Genomic DNA, 17,616 nt, shown 5'->3' with positions numbered 1-17,616 from the left:
AGACTATTGCTAGACCAAGGTTTCTGCTGAAGTCTCTATCTGTGTCCCTTTATCAAAAGACCACTTCTTCAGTGCCTGGGCACTGCTCGTGTGACAGGGGTACCCAGATTCCAGTGGGAGAATATCTACTAACCTTCTAAGAAGCAATAGAATGCCTCTGAAGTAGAGCTGCACGATTCTGGCTAAAATGAGAATCGCTATTTTTTTGCATAGAAGATTCTCGTAGCTTAATATCTTTCACATTAAAACAAAAAAATTGGGCTAACTTTTTTTTTTTTTTTTTTTTTACTAATTGATGTGCATTTTTCCCACAAAATTACATTTGAAAGACCGCTGGGCAAATACAATGTGACATAAAATATTGCAGAAATTGACATTTTATTCCCTAGGGTCTCTCCAAATATATATATAATGTTTGGGGGTTCCAAGTAATTTTCTAGCAAAAAATATTGATTTTTAACTTAAGAAACAAGTGTCAGAAAAAGATTTAGACTTTAAGTGGTTAAACTTCCTGCATTTACACACTTGGCAGACTGCCTGGATTTTTTCTTTACACACAGAAGTTTAGCCTTTTGATCTAAGCCCTTGTACACACGGTCGGAGATTCCGACGGAATGTGTCATATCGGACCGTTTTGTCGGATATTCCGACTGTGTGTGGTCTCCATCGGACTGTTTCCGTCGGAATATCCGACGGACCAACTTTTCCAACTTGCCGGTAAAATTTTCCGACAAAATGCTCCGATCGGACATACTCCGATCATGTGTAGCCTACTCCGACGGACAAAGTGCCATGCATGCTCAGATCAAATTCCTAGACCAATGCTATTGGCTACTAGCCTGAACGTAGTCCCGTCGTAACAAAATAACGTCAACACGTTATGTACAATCGGATTTTCCGACAACTTTGTCCGACCGCGTGTATGCAACATCACTTCCGGAATGAATCCGTCGGAATTACTCCGACGGATTTGGTTGTCGGAATCTCCGACCGTGTGTACAAGGGCTAAGAAGGAAGAGTTAGTTACAATGTTTCATGTTAAAAACTTGGCAGACTGCCCAGATGTTTTCTTTTGACAGCTAAGAGTAAGCAGATAAGTCTCTCCACCTATTATATGAAAGAATCGACAAACTCTGCAATAGAGATGGTCAGGGGGGTTGAATTGAGATCACGATTTTTTAACGATTAATTGTGCAGATCTACTTTGAAGGGCTAGTTCACGCCACAAACACGCACTCCAGATGCGTTTCTGCATGTGCGTTTTTAACCTGTTCCAATGGCTCCTGCTGTTCTCAGTGTAGCCTGCGAGACCAGGAAGAGGAGAGAGAAGAGCTGCAGCCAGACAAAATGCAGAATCGATAGACAACCCAAGTAAGAACTTGGGGGAGGGGGAATAGTTAGTGGGGTGTTTTTTTACCTTTATGCAGAAAATGCAATAAGGTAAAATTTGCCTGGATTTTAGAACCATGTTAAGCCTTCCTCACTCAATTAACAAAAAAAAAAAGTGTCCTTAGTAAAGAGATATCCCCCTCACTTTTTGCCTTGCAAGGGAGCAATCTGATATCTCCCCAGCAGGAATACAGATAGCAGTAGAAGTCTGACAAAGGTGTTAACCCTTTCACTCTCTACCCAGAGTAAATGATGGTTGGGATTTCACTTTAAATGGTAAATGCACTTTTAGTGCAGATCTGTTAGCTGTTCATATACCTGAAGGCCACACAGAGAACCAAATGGAACACATTCAGATCTATGCTCTTTTCAGCCACTGCATTTTTGGAAAGGGTCAGGGACTTTTTTAAATGCAAAACGGTGCTTTTTTTCCTTTTTTGTTCAATAGACTTCAATGGAGAAGCTGCAGAAAAGCACGTACTGTTGTTTTGTCAAGATTTTGCGTTTCGCAGTTCTTAATCTACCCAACAACAAATTGGTAAAGAAAAAAAAAAAAGAAGCAAAATCGCATGTGCAAAAACGCAAAGCACTCAGCCAAAAGAACTGAAAAAACGATCAAAAGCAAACTGCATAGGTGTGAACCAAGCCTTAAGCTGGCCATACATTAGAAGAATTTCAATCGAAAATGTTTGTTTCAGGAACATTGTTCAAGTTTCTAGTTGCTAGGGGGGTCAAACTGAAGTTAGTTTTCAACCGCAGTGATGAGAAAAATGGAAAGAGCAGGATGGAAAAATTTTCTCCAACATATTAATTTCCAGCAGTGTAGGTTTTTCATTCTAGAAATTATAATTATTCCAAAATCAAATTTTAAAAGCATAAGAAATGATATATATGTTCGAATGACATTCGCCATGTCACTGAATGTACTGATAAGAATATTTGTACAAATGTTCCTACAAACGTATATTTGTAAATCTACTGCAGGCTGCAGGATCCCCCCCATGGCCTGCAGCATCCCAGCATTGGTCTACACCAGGGGTCTCCAAACTTTCTAAACAAAGGGCCAGTTTACTGTCCTTCAGACTTTAGGGGGGCCAGACTGTGGCTATTGGGAATAGAAAAGGTCCCGAAGTCAGTGGCAAAAACATAATGCCTCATCGTTTGTTTTAGGAATTGTGCCCCATTGTAGGTGTCATTGAAAGGAATTGTGCCCTATTGTTGGTATAATTTGGGAAGAATTGTGCCCCATTGTAGGTGTCACTGGGAAGAAGTTTTCCCTATTGTTGGTATCATTGGGAAGAATTGTGCCCCATTGTTGGTATCAGTAAATGAAACAGTGCCCCAAGGGGCAGACAAGCAGAGGGCCACATCTGGCCCCTGGGCCGCAGTTTGGAGACCCCTGGTCTATACTTTACATCCTGCAGATACTGAGGAAGCAACAACAAACACTGCTAGAAAAAGTTTTTGTGAGATGGGAGAGGGGCTTTTTATCTGCCTGAAAATGCATTTCAACTTGTCTCAAGAGATCCTTCTAGTGGTATCTGTCAGCAACTTCTCTAGCAGCACAGCAGAATCGAAATCAGTGGTTGTCAACTTATAAGCTAAAGGGGCACCTCAAATGTGGCCCCCTATATCACCAAAGGGCTGCACATAATGTTCAATATATGTAATGCTTGAGAGGATTGACAAAGGCTGCAGACCTAAAAAAAAAAGAAATGAGGGTCAGAGAGTGTGGACATCCTACATTTTTGGGAATATGCTGGAAAAGACAATACTAAACTAGGAACATGTTACAGGCTGGTAGAGATTAATGCTATTAACCCTAATCAATGTTCCAGTCTACTGAGCTTGCTGAGGTCCGAGGGCCACACATCATATACCAAAGGCCACAGGTTGGGCACCAGGGATCTAAATAGAAGGTAGGATGGGTAGAAAAGACTGAGATCTTCAAGTAAGCTACAAAGAAGGATTTTTTTTGACAGCATGCATTGGCAATGACAACTAAACGATGTGCACTGAAAGGGCTCTTATCCTTTACACTCAAATTGCCTGGTGAACAGAGTATTTTGGAACTTTTCCTGTAATTAATAGCCTGCCTGACATGCCACTCCAAGATATGTCACAGAACTTCAGGCCAAAGCAAGAAAGATAATACATTTCACACCTCTTTGTCAACTGGGAAGAGCAGATGACAATATGTTCCTAGATTCCTGTTACCAGACATAGAGATTAAATATACATGATAAGGTATGTGTATGGTATATTACAGTATCTCACAAAAGTGAGTACACCCGTCACATTTTCGTAAATATTTTATTATAACTTTTCATGTGACAACACTGAAGAAATGACACTTTGCTACAACGTAAAGTGGTCAGTGTACAGCTTGTATAACAGTGTAAATTTACTGTCCCCTCAAAATAACTCAACACACAGCCATTAATGTCTAAACTGCTGGCAACAAACTTGAGTACACCCCTAGGTGAAAATGTCCAAATTGGGACCAATTAGCCATTGTCCCTCTCCAGTGTCATGTGACTCATTAGTGTTACAAAGTCTCAGGTGTGAATGGGGAGCAGGTTTGTTAAATTTTGTGTTATCACTCTCACTCTCATATATTGGTCACTGGAAATTCAACATGGCCCCTCATGGCAAAGAACTTTCTTAGGATCTGAAAAAAAGAATTGCTCTACGTAAAGATGGCATAGGCTATAAGAAAATTGGAAAGACCCTGAAACTGAGCTGCAGCACGGTGGCCAAGACTATACAGCAGTTTAACAGGACAGGTTCCACTCAGAACAGTCCTCTCCATGGTCAAAAAATTACAATTTGAATCTGATCGGTTGCTTCGTGCAAAAGTACCACTTCCATTTCTCCACTTTTAGACCCCTTTCACGCTGAGGCAGTTTAGCTTTCAGGCATTTTAACGCTAGACATAGCACCTGTAAAGCTCCTGAAAACTGCCTCCCATGCCGCCCGAATGTGAACGCCCAAGTGCTTTCACACTGGGCGGTTTGCTTGCGGGACATTAGAAAAAGTCCTGCAAGCAGCTGCTTTGGGGCGGTGTGGGAGCAGTGTATACGCTGCTCCTAAAACACCCTGCCTATTGCATTGAATGAGCAGAGTTTCCAAAGCATGTGAAAAGCACTTCGGTAGCACCGCAATGTGGGCGTTTTAAACCCCTTCTTCAGCCGCTAGCGGGGGTTAAAACTGCCCCGCTATCATCAAAAAGCGCCGCTAAAATTAACACTAATGCATGGGCAGCACCAGTGTGAAAGGGGTCTTATAGAACACCTGTATGTACAGTCTATGTATCATAATAATTATTTTAGTACTGATCATTACGGACCTCATATTCCTCTTAGTAAGCCCTAAGTTCTTACAGTTTATCCAAAACTTAAAGCTCCATTCACATTTGTATTTGCAACTTTAATGTAACTTTGACACAACTTTGGATGGGCACAACTTGGATGTGACTTGTCCTTCTGCAAAGTTGGACCCACTGTTGCATGCAAAACAGTCAGGTACAACTTTCATGCAACTTTTGAGGAATAACATTAAAGTCTAAAGCTGACTACACACTATACAATTTTTATATAATTTTCTTGTTTAACTTACCTTTAGATTTACCAAAACCATGTAAGATTAGGTCAAACCTAAACACTTTCAAATTGCATGCAATCAGGCAGGCCTTTGCTCTACATAGCTGAAGGTAAATCTAAAGGAAATTGAACAACAAAAATTGTATAATGTGTATGCAGCTTTAGGCCCTCAAATTGCATGTTAGTCAGACCAAAGTAGTGCACGAACTTTGAAGTCGCTGCAACTTTAAGTCGCACATATATGAATGGTTATCATTGAAAAACATGGGGTATGCTTTGTCATGCGACTTTGATGTCCAAAGTCACATAACAAGTTGCACGCGTGTGAATGGGGTGTAAATTAGGACTCCATTAGGACTAGATGCAAGTATCCATATCTATTATCCTGGGGCAACTCGCCCAGTCTGTTCAATGCAAGTATGTGCTACCCAGCTGTAAAATAGTGTGGCTTCAGAGCATTGATATCACTAAATTATAATAAGCTTGTGTTCATAACTAAACATTAAAGTCTACATAATAAATCATAGTTCTCAGCAAAGTAAAAAGATTTCTGATGAAGGTGTTTATCCAAACAAATGACTCCCAATATTGTTACATTGAAAAATGACTCCCAATATTGTTACATTTAAAAAAATCACTCCCGGCATCGTTACATTGAAAAATCACTCCCCATATTGTTACATAGAAAAATAACTCCCGATATCGTTACATTGAAAAATAACTCCCAATATCGTTACATTGAAAAATGACTCCCCATATTGTTACATAGAAAAATAACTCCCGATATCGTTACATTGAAAAATAACTCCCAATATCGTTACATTGAAAAATAACTCCCAATATCGTTACATTGAAAAATGACTCCCAATATTGTTACATAGAAAAATGACTCCCAATATTGTTACATAGAAAAATGACTCCCAATATCGTTACATTGAAAAATGACTCCCAATATTTTTACATAGAAAAATGACTCCCAATATTTTTACATAGAAAAATTACTCCCAATATTGTTACATAAAAAAATGACTCCCGATATTGTTACATAAAAAAATGACTCCCGATATTGTTACATAGAAAAATGACTCCCGATATTGTTACATAAAAAAATGACTCCCGATATTGTTACATAAAAAAATGACTCCCGATATTGTTACATAGAAAAATGACTCCCGATATTGTTACATAGAAAAATGACTCCCGATATTGTTACATAGAAAAATGACTCCCGATATTGTTACATAGAAAAATGACTCCCGATATTGTTACATAGAAAAATCACTCCCGATATTATTACATAGAAAAATCACTCCCCATATTGTTACATAAAAAAATGACTCCCGATATTGTTACATAAAAAAATGACTCCCGATATCGTTACATTGAAAAATGACTCCCAATATTGTTACATAGAAAAATGACTCCCGATATTGTTACATAAAAAAATGACTCCCGATATTGTTACATAAAAAAATGACTCCCGATATTGTTACATAGAAAAATGACTCCCGATATTGTTACATAAAAAAATGACTCCCGATATTGTTACATAAAAAAATGACTCCCGATATTGTTACATAAAAAAATGACTCCCGATATTGTTACATAGAAAAATGACTCCCGATATTGTTACATAGAAAAATGACTCCCGATATTGTTACATAGAAAAATGACTCCCGATATTGTTACATAGAAAAATGACTCCCGATATTATTACATAGAAAAATCACTCCCCATATTGTTACATAAAAAAATCACTCCCCATATTGTTACATAAAAAAAATCACTCCCCATATTGTTACATTGAAAAATCACTCCCAATATTGTTACATTGAAAAATGAATCACAATATTGTTACATTGAATATTGTTAGACTGAGACATCAAAAAGTGTTTGATCCCACTGACAGTCCAGAGGAGAGAAGTAGCAGTAGCATGGGAACATTTCCAAAGTGAGCGTTTCTAAACATCTCTCTCTATGTTTACAAACTAGTAAGCACACAGGAACAATGTTTGAGTACAAGATTGACATAACTGTGAAGAGCTCGGTCTCTCCAGAACACAACAATCTGGACGTGTCTACCAGAGACATATGTAGGTGGGGGATGTTATGGCGATTACCAGATTTCCAGATCTACAATATGATGAAATGAGAACAACATTTGTTGCATTTGGGCTCTATAAACACAATCAAACTGGCTCCTTTGACCACAGAGAAATGCATACCCATGCTTCAAAATGCAGCATGCAGACCACTGATGGACACTTTGCTCTTCTTGCTTGCAACCTCAACTTTAAAGGAAAGCTGTACTGAGAGAGATCCATGGGCTGGTTGTAGAGAGCTCATTCTACCTAAATGCTAGTCACTTTGTGCTGGTCACTGATATGAAACAAACACGCTGATTAGAATTCCTGGTCAGTAATCAGCCAAGCAACACAAATGTTCAACATTGGTTGCTTCTACATTGCTCATACAAAAGGTTTCCCTTAAAAAGAAACCATAATCAGATGACAGTATATATATATATATATATATATATATATATATATATATATATATAGGTCTTTATGAATGCTAGTGTTTGCCAAGTACCTCCTGGTGCACTGGTGCAGGCATCTGATCTTAAAGCGGTAGTAAACCCGCACATTTATTATTATTTTTTTAAACCTGCAAAGCAAAAGGCATAATGAGCTAGTATGCACCGCATACTAGCTCATTATGAAATACTTACCTTAGAAGGAGGCCCCGACATCTGGCCCGATCCACGCAGAGGGAGCTGACATGCTCCCTCTGCGTTTCTTCCGGGTATCGCGGCTCTGGTGCTGTGAGTGGCCGGAGCCGCGATGGCGTCACTCCCGCGCATGCGCGCGGGAGATTTCATTCCGGCCGGCCACTGCCGGATTTTCAGGCCGAGAATCCCCTTGTGCGCATGCGCCGCTGCAGTCAGCGGCGCATACCGAGGGGAATATCTCCTAAACCGTACAGGTTTAGTAGATATTTTTTTTACCTACAGGTAAGCCTTATTATAGGCTTTCCTGTAGGTAAAAGTTAAAAAATTGAGTATACAACCACTTTAAAGTCTCAGGGTTTTTAGCCTTAATGCATTCTATGCATTAAAGTGGTGTCCCACCCACAAATTTTTTTTTTTAAAGTCAACAGCTACAAAGGGTAAGGGTCCGTTCTTCATCCGACGTTGACTCAACGCGATCTCCTGGTGTAATGCTGGGTCCACCGTGTGCAATGACTTATAATGGCATGGGGCGGGGAACATGCTGACGTAATCCAGAGGCCCCACCCCTTGTGACGTCATCGTCACAATCATGTCAGATATGAGTAAGCGCTGTTTGTAGCATGAAACGCGTCAGCAACCTTGTTCAAAAATCTTTTTTGTTCCCCTTTGCTGTGATGTGTTGTTCAATGGAGTTTTGCACTTGCATTTGAAGAAATAAAGGCACCTAATTTTTACTCAACCCGGAGTGCGGCTATCCAGAGTTTTGTTCTGCTTCTATACATCGTCACAATCATGCATTGGCGATGACGTCACAAGGGACGGGCCTCCGGATAACATCAGTGTGTGGTCCTGCCCCATGCCAAGATAAATCATTGCACACGGCGGACCCAGCATTACACCAGGAGATCGTGTCGAGTCAACATCAGAAGAACAGAGGGAGAAGACAGCAGGGAAGACCCGGCAAAAGAGCGAGATGACAGCGGAGAAGACCCGGCAAAAGAGCGAGATGACAGCGGAGAAGACCCGGCAAAAGAGCGAGATGACAGCGGAGAAGACTCGGCAAAAGAGTGAGAAGACAGCGGAGAGAGAAGACAGCGCAGAGAGGAGGAGAACCGCAAAGGGAGAAGACGTTGCTAGAAGAGGGAGAAGAGCTGAGGAGGGAAGAAGAAATAGGAAGAGAGGCCGGAGCTGCCTTAATAAATACTTTAAAAACCTGTGTACAGTAGAGCTGCACAACTCTGGCTAAAATGAGAATCACTATTTTTTTGCTTAGAAGATAGATCACGATTCTCTCATGATTATCGCGGCGTAAAATCATCTTTCACATTAAAACAAAAAAATTGGGCTAACTTTACTGTTTTTTTTTGTTTTGTTTTTATTATTCATTGAAGTGTATTTTTTCCCAAGAAATTGTGTTTGAAAGACCGCTGGGCAAATACAGTTTGACATAAAATACTGCAACAATTGACATTTTATTCCCTAGGGTCTCTGCTAAAATATATATAATGTTTGAGGGTTCCAAGTAATTTTCGAGCAAAAAATATTGATTTTAACTTAAGAAAGAAGTGTCAGAAAAAGATTTAGGTGGTTAAACTTCTTGCATTTACACGTTGTTACACATTGTTAAAAACTTGGCAGACTGCCTGGATTTTTTTCTTTAAACACAGAAGTTTATTTCTTTGATCTAAGAAGGAAGCCTAAGTTACAATGTTTCATGTTAAAAACTTGGCAGACTGCCCAGATGTTTTCTTTTGACAGCTGAGTAAGCAGACAAATCTCTCCACTTGTTATATGAAAGAATAGGCAAACTCTGCAATAGAGATCATCAGGAGGGTTGAATCAAGATCACGATTTTTTAACAATTAATTGTGCAGTTCAAGTGTACAGTATTTATTTTTGACACTTTAGCTTCATACACATGATCGGACTTTGTACAAACTTTCCCGTGGACTTTGGTAAAAAGGGCGTTGGCCGTACGTTTGTATTACATACACACGATCTGACTTTTTAGGCAACAACCACGAATGTAGTGACGTTTCAACGTACTGACTTCAAAAGACACTCCAGCGCCACATTTGGTCAACTTCTGTATTGTTGTCTGATCTTTTGCATTGGTTCTGAGCATGCAAGTCCGTTGGTTTTGTGTACACACGATCGGACTTTGCTCCATCGGACTTACGTTGTCAAAAAGTTTGTCAGTTCGCACAGCCAACAAAAGTCTGATGAAAACCGAAAAAGTTTTTTTCCGATGGAGCGTACACATGGTCAGATGTTGCTCCAAAACAGCTCATTTACATGTTTGTTGTCAAAAAGTCTGATCGTGTGTACGGGTCTTTTCGTTTTAGGTGAATGGGCAGATCCTCAAGATCCTTCAAGATCCTCCACACACAAGTCATCATGATCCGACTTCTGGTACGACTTCTATTCAAATCAATAGGTTCCCATAGGGAACAACTGATTTTGTATAGAGGCAGAGAAACGCCTGATGAGGCTTAACGCTGTGTATACAGGGTTAAGCCGAGTTTAACAACTTTTACCAACGTCTGGCGTTTTTACAGCTCTAGCGCTGGAGCCTTAGAACGCGCTGGTCCTGGGGGTTATTTTCGAGCTTAAAAACGCCCATGCCACTTACAGCTCAAAAACGTCTGTGTGAGTATGAGGCCATTGAATAACACGGAGAGTCATTTTTAAGCTGTAAGAAAAGCTCCTAAATGCGTCTGTAAAAATGTCTGTAGCATGGGGCCTAAAGCTTAATTTTTTATTAAAATAACAAACATGTCATAGTAAACTGCTCTGTGCAATAATTTTACCCTGAGTAGCCCCGATCCTCCTTTTCTGGGGTCTCCTGCAACTGCTCCTAGCTCCCCTGCCCCCCACCACCAAGTGATCCTACAATCCTGAGCCGGGCTGTTTGCATCTATTCAGACACACAGCCCAACCCCACTCTCTGCTCACAGGTCTTGACTGACAGCAGTAGTGTACAATAACTCTGCTTCTCTCAGCCAAGCCTGTGAGAGCTGGGAGAAGAGCTTCTGCAGATGTACAAAGTGCTAGATCAAGCTAGGGGTGAGGTAAGTATTTGGAGGGGCAGGGGGAGCTACTATTAAAAGGGTTTTTTTTTCACCTTAATGCAGTGAATGCAGAGAAAGGTAAAAAAAAACTTTTAACTTTACAACCACTTTAAGGTTGCTATATTAGATACAGAGAGAGCTTTTAGCAGTAGTGGCGCTCCCCCAATCCATGCACCCGGCCCCTAATCTACATGCAGGGCTCCGGACTCAATGATTTTAGAAGCACGTGATTAGAGCCAGAGGCTCTAATTGGCTTAAAAAAAGGGTAGGCTCAGGGTGCAGAGAATTATTAGTGTCTTCCTGCTTCTCCTCCCAGCCAATCAGGAATCAGGTCCAAAGACCCGATTGGCCGAGAGGAGAAGCAACTATATTTACCGGCAGGGGGGAGGATGGCAAGGAGATCCGGGAAATGGCCGCTCCCTGCATCGGCACCAACACAGAGCTCAACCACGTGAGTACCACCTACTGGGGGGTGGGGGAGGGTGGATTGAATGCAGCTCTACTTTGCAATTGTGGTTTGTTTACCACACTCCCCTCCACCCCACTGGAGCACTAGTCCCCACTGTCACCTTCTATCAGATGGGAATGTTCATCTCCTAGGAAAGTGATGGCGAACCTTGGCATCCCATGATGCGCAACAACACTGCAGAGTGCATGATCATCATGGGAAATGTAGTTCCAAAACATCTGGGGTGCCATGGTTCACCCTCACTGTCCTGTTCTACATGACATTTACACAAGGTGTAAATGTCATGTATACACCGGCAGTCAGATCTGCTGCTGCTCACCTATCCCTCTGTGGGCTGCCTGTAGTGAAGGGGAATGAATGGGAATGTCGGGCACAGAGTGACGATTGTGTGTCGCAGGGGTACGGAGTGACCGTTTAGGAAAGGCACGGTTTGACCCTCATGGCAGGGTCCCCCTAGGTCCCCTCCTTGCAGAGAATCCCCGGGATTGATGGATGGATGGAGGATGACAGCAGCTGTCACAGATGTCTCAGATGTCTGAGCTCCTATTAGGGGCAGCTCGCCACTCCACCGTCATCACCTGAATCCAAAATCCTTCTTTCCAAGCAGGTGGAAGGCGATGGCAGGCAGGAAGGTCAGAGGGAGCAAGCTAAGCAGGTCTCAGAATCACATGGACGGATCCTGGCAATGTGTGCCCGCCTCCTTCCTGGATTTGGGGGGGAATCCCGGTCTGCCCTTGTCCTTGTGCTGATACAGTGTGTGTGTGCACTCAGCCTTCCTCCCTGTCGGATCCTCTATCTATCAGACTGGTCCAGCTGCACCTCTCAGCAACTGCTGACTACAGAGATGTTGTGTTCTATCACCATGTGCTTCCTGGTCTCTGTAGTCCTGAGCTGTCATCTCCATGCATCCTCAGCTCATTGGCTCCTAGCAAACTGATTTTGGGACCATACAACTTCCTAATCTTTCTTATGTGCAATGCATTCTGGTCAAGGTTTTTCTTGACCTCAGAACCAATTGCAATGCATGCTGGGCCCTGTGTTGCTCTGGTTCTGCATTACATAATGCCATTCATGTAATGATCTGATCGAACGATTCTTCACAGAATTGAGCAATAAGATGTAATCGTTAAATTATTGAAAGGATACATGCTTGGGTGAATTTAGTAAAACTGAAGGGGTTTGCACCCCACCAAAAGAAAAATTTCACCAGTCATCACTGGCTTTTAGTGCCCATTTTATATGTACATGGTGTATAAGTGGTACAAGATAGGAAGCTACTCTTAGTGGTCTACTTACTTAAAGCAGAGTTCCACCTAAAAGTGGAACTTCTACTTTAAGCACTCCCTGCCCTCTTACATACCACATTTGGCATGTCATTTTGTTTTGGGGGGAGTGGATAACAGGTTTTGACAGGTACTTCCTGTCCCACTTCCTACTTCTGTCACTTGGCCGCCTAGGCGACGCCTCTTCTCCCCCTAGGTGGCCCCTCCCTCTCTGAAATCTTCTGGGACACATCACAGGTTCCAGGAGATTGCCTGGCCACTAGAAGAGCGCAGCCCGGCTGTGAATCAACAAGTTATCACAGCCGGACACCCACAGTTGCAATGACAGCACCGCGGAGATGAGGGGGAGAGGAGCGAAGGCTTAGGGTGGCCGCATCGCTGGACTGTGGGACAGGTGAGTGTCTGTTTTTTAAAAGTCAGCAGCTACACTTTTTGTAGCTGCTGACTTTTAATAAACTGAAAAAAGGCTAAAAACTCAGCTTTAATATGTTAATTTCCTATGGTTGTCAGAGCCATCTTGTGGCCATAATGCAATATGACCAGTAGATGGAGCTGGTGATAATGGCAAAGCGATGTATTAAAGCTGAACTATACTCGCCTTGGCTCCAGCGACGGTAGTGTCTTGGAGCTCCCCGCGGCAGCTAACATCTTCTAGTGGCTGGCTTCCAGGGATCGAGTGGACTGGTGATACACTTTTACTGGCTGGCTGATACAACATCATTCCTGCGCATGCGCAGGACTGCAGTCAGCTTTGGCATTGCTGAATTTCTACAGTGGGAGGTGCGTGCATGGGTGGATAGGCAGGTGGGTCTTCTGCAATAAAAATCTTGCCTGTTTGCCCATTTTTGTTTTGTACATGAAGTTCTACTTTAAGCTAAATATGGTCACAACTCATGGCAGCTGGTTGAATGCTTGTGAAAGTCGTCCAGTACATTTTTTTTATAAATAGACCCTGAAGTGTATTAGATAAAAGTTCTTCTGTACGTATAATGGAAATATTATGAAGTTATATTAGGGTATCAGATGCAGGATATATATACAGTGAGGGGAAAAAAAGTATTTGATCCCTTGCTGATTTTGTACAATTGCCCACTGATAAAGAAATGATCAGTCTATAATTTTTAATGGTAGGTTTATTTTAACAGGGAGAGACAGAATAGCAACAAAAAAATCCAGAAAAATGCATTTCAAAAAAGTTATAGATGGATATTCATTTTAATGAGTGAAAAAGGTATTTAATCCCCTATCAATCAGCAAGATTTCTGGCTCCCAGGTATCTTCTATACAGGTAACAAGCTGAGATTATGAGCACTCTCCTAAAGGGAGTGCTCCAAATCTCAGCTTGTTACCTGTATAAAAGACACCTGTCCATAGAAACAATCAATCAATCAGATTCCAATCTCTCCACAATGGCCAAGAACAAAGAACTGTCCGAGGATGTCAGGAACAAGATTGTAAACCTACACAAGGGTGGAATGGGCTACAAAACCATCACCAAGCAGCTTGGTGAGAGGGTGACAACAGTTGGTGCGATTGTTCGCAAATCGAAGAAACACAAAATAACTGTCAATCTCCCTCGGTCTGGGGCTCCATGTAAGATCTCCCCTCGTGGAGTTTCAATGATCATAAGAATGGTAAGTACTAGTAGTCAGCCCAGAACTACACAGGAGAAGCTTGTCAACGATCTCAAGGCAGCTGGGACCATAGCTAACAAGAAAACAATTGGTAACACACTACGCCGTGCTGAACTCAAATCCTGCAGCATCCGTAAGATCCCCCTGATCAAGAAAGCACATGTACAGGCCAGTCTGAAGTTTGCTAATGAACATCTGAATGATTCAGAGGAGAATTGGGTAAAAGTGTTGTGGTCGGATGAGACCAAAATGGAGCTCTTTGGCATCAATTCAACACGCCGTGTTTGGAAGAGGACAGCTGCCTATGACTCTTACACTTAATTACCTTAATCTGATAGAACTCCATAAGTGTGTGTATAGAGGGAATTATACACTGCCTGGGTGTCACAGAACACATTCCTATCATGTACCCCTTACATCTCCTGTATAATATTGTCTGCATGTGATAGAGCTTCCTTCTTAGAATGTACCTCCTATATATGAGATGCACTTAATTACCTTAATCTGATAGAATGTACCTCCTAGAATATTCCTTCTTAGCATGTAACTACTATATATGAACTGTATGATAGGAAGGTGATTTATCGGAATCTATTGGTATACAATGTTCTATATATACATACATGCAGGAGAAATGACGGGAAGGTGATCTATCAGTTCCTAAGAGTATCCAGTGCCTTCTATCTATACAGGAGATATAAGGGGTAGATGAAGGGAAGGTGATGCATCAGATCCTAGTAGAATATAATGTTCTCTATGCCAACAGGAGATATGATGGGAAGATGATCTATCAGATCCTAGGAGTATTCAGTGTCTTCTATCTATACATATAGGAGATATAAGAAGTATATGATGGGAAGGTAATGTATCAAATCCTAGTAGTACCCAGTGTCTTCTATCTTTACATACAGGAGATATAAGGAGTAGATAATAGGAAGATAATGTATCAATGTATCAGATCTTAGTAGTATATAATGTTCTCTATACATACAGGAGATATTAGGGGTAGATGCTAGGAGGAGGATGTATCAGATCCTAGTAGTATATAATGTTCTCTATACATACAGGAGATATTAGGGGTAGATGCTAGGAGGAGGATGTATCAGATCCTAGTAGTATATAATGTTCTCTATACATACAGGAGATATTAGGGGTAGATGCTAGGAGGAGGATGTATCAGATCCTAGTAGTATATAATGTTCTCTATACATACAGGAGATATTAGGGGTAGGTGAGAGGAGGAGGATGTATCAGGTCCTAGTAGTATATAATGTTCTCTATACATACAGGAGATATTAGGAGGGTAGATGATAGGAGGAGGGCGTATCAGATTCTAGTAGTATATAATGTTCTCTATACATACAGGAGATATTAGGGGGTAGATGATAGGAGGAGGGTGTATCAGATCCTAGTAGTATATAATGTTCTCTATACATACAGGAGATATTAGGGTTAGGTGATAGGAGGATGTATCAGATCCTAGTAGTATATAATGTTCTCTATACACACAGGATATATTAGGGGGTTAGGTGATAGGAGGATGTATCAGATCCTATTAGTATATAATGTTCTCTATACATACAGGAGATATTAGGGGGGTAGGTGATAGGAGGATGTATCAGATCCTGGTAGTATATAATGTTCTCTATACACACAGGAGATACTATGGGGTTAGGTGATAGGAGGAGGGTGTATCAGATCCTAGTAGTATATAATGTTCTCTATACATACAGGAGATATTAGGGTTAGGTGACAGGAGGATGTATCAGATCCTAGTAGTATATCATGTTCTCTATACACACAGGAGATATTAGGGGTTGGGTGATAGGAGGATGTATCAGATACTAGTAGTATACAATGTTCTCTATACATACAGAAGATATTAGGGGGTAGATGATAGGAGGAGGGTGTATCAGATCCTAGTAGTATATAATGTTCTCTATACATACAGGAGATATTAGGGGGTAGATGATAGGAGGAGGGTGTATCAGATCCTAGTAGTATATAATGTTCTCTATACATACAGGAGATATTAGGGTTAGGTGATAGGAGGATGTATCAGATCCTAGTAGTATATAATGTTCTCTATACACACAGGAGATACTATGGGGTTAGGTGATAGGAGGAGGATGTATCAGATCCTAGTAGTATATAATGTTCTCTATACATACAGGAGATATTAGGGGGTAGATGATAGGAGGAGGGTGTATCAGATCCTAGTAGTATATAATGTTCTCTATACATACAGGAGATATTAGGGTTAGGTGATAGGAGGATGTATCAGATCCTAGTAGTATATAATGTTCTCTATACACACAGGAGATACTATGGGGTTAGGTGATAGGAGGAGGATGTATCAGATCCTAGTAGTATATAATGTTCTCTATACATACAGGAGCTATTAGGGTTAGGTGATAGGAGGCTGTATCAGATCCTAGTAGTATATAATGTTTTCTATACACACAGTAGATATTAGAGGAAGGTGATAGGAGGATGAGGATGTATCAGGTCCTGGATGATAGGTGCTGAGCCTATAACTCTGTAGACAAGTTGTGTACATGAGAAGAGTGCGGTGGGGTGCCGGGCCCCCCATCCCTGTCCCCCTGAGGTGTGTACAGTCCAAGCTCCAGATGTTGTCAGGGAGGAGGAGACAGATGTTCGGAGCAATCCCTTACCTGGCGCTGATGAGTGAGCAGTCTGCCTCCGACCATGCCGGCAGGGCCAGGCGGGCACAGCGACTAAACAGTAGGTAGAGTCCCGGGAAGAAGAGACATCCGGCAGCCAGTACATGCCACATCGTGCCCGCTAACACTTCGGCTGGTGCCCAAGTCCGGGAGCCGCCTGCCAACACCGCAGCCCGCCCAACCTGACGTCACCGGCCCTCTAATCCGGCCCACCGCCGCCGCACCAATGACACGGCCACGCCCACCGCCTGTCAATCTCGGCTCACTCGTCCGACCACGCCTACTGGATGCCTGAGTGCTGCTCCGCGGTATGGTGGCGGGCGGATTGCTGCGTGCGGCTATAGAGTGGTGATCGCAGCCGCTGATGGTCATGTACACGTATTGTGGGCTCAGTACAAGTCACGTCTGCTCTATTCAAGGTCACAGCACACAGTGTATGTGGCAGAGCATTATATGGATTTCCACACCTATCTAAACCCAGAAGGGTACCTTGGCCATGTGATTTCCCATTTTATCAGTCAGGTGACATTTTCAGCTATCATTGCTAAGAAATAAAGTCATGTCAAATAGTGATCAGCAATGGCAATCTATAGGTATGGTGTGTGCAGGTTACTGCAATTTATGTCACATGCATTGACACACATTGGGGGGCTATTCAGAGCCATAGATGTTTCCTGAGTGGGGGGTATGGGACCAGGGGAATTTATAAGCTGTATGCCATGGCAGATTGCTGAGGAGGCAAAAGTGCACAAA

The 17,616-nt window shown here is 41.9% G+C and overlaps 1 protein-coding gene across 1 annotated transcript in view; it reads right to left on the bottom strand.

The window, feature by feature from the left end:
• TLCD3A (TLC domain containing 3A) overlaps positions 1 to 17,057 on the bottom strand; it is an 83,953-nt gene extending 66,896 nt beyond the window's left edge. The window contains exon 1 of the mRNA XM_077482293.1: positions 16,855 to 17,057. Within this exon, the coding sequence (XP_077338419.1) occupies positions 16,855 to 16,976 (122 nt within the window). The 5' untranslated portion in view covers positions 16,977 to 17,057. The remainder of the gene's footprint in view (positions 1 to 16,854) is intronic.
• Between the last annotated feature and the right edge of the window lie 559 nt (positions 17,058 to 17,616).

Source organism: Lithobates pipiens, unplaced genomic scaffold, assembly GCF_037356315.1.
Source record: "Lithobates pipiens isolate NorthernLeopardFrog02 unplaced genomic scaffold, aLitPip1_a1.2 Scaffold_16, whole genome shotgun sequence".
NCBI classification, from domain to species: domain Eukaryota; kingdom Metazoa; phylum Chordata; class Amphibia; order Anura; family Ranidae; genus Lithobates; species Lithobates pipiens.
The sequence above is the reverse complement of the archived record's forward strand: the minus strand, read 5'-3'. Positions and strand labels throughout refer to the sequence as shown.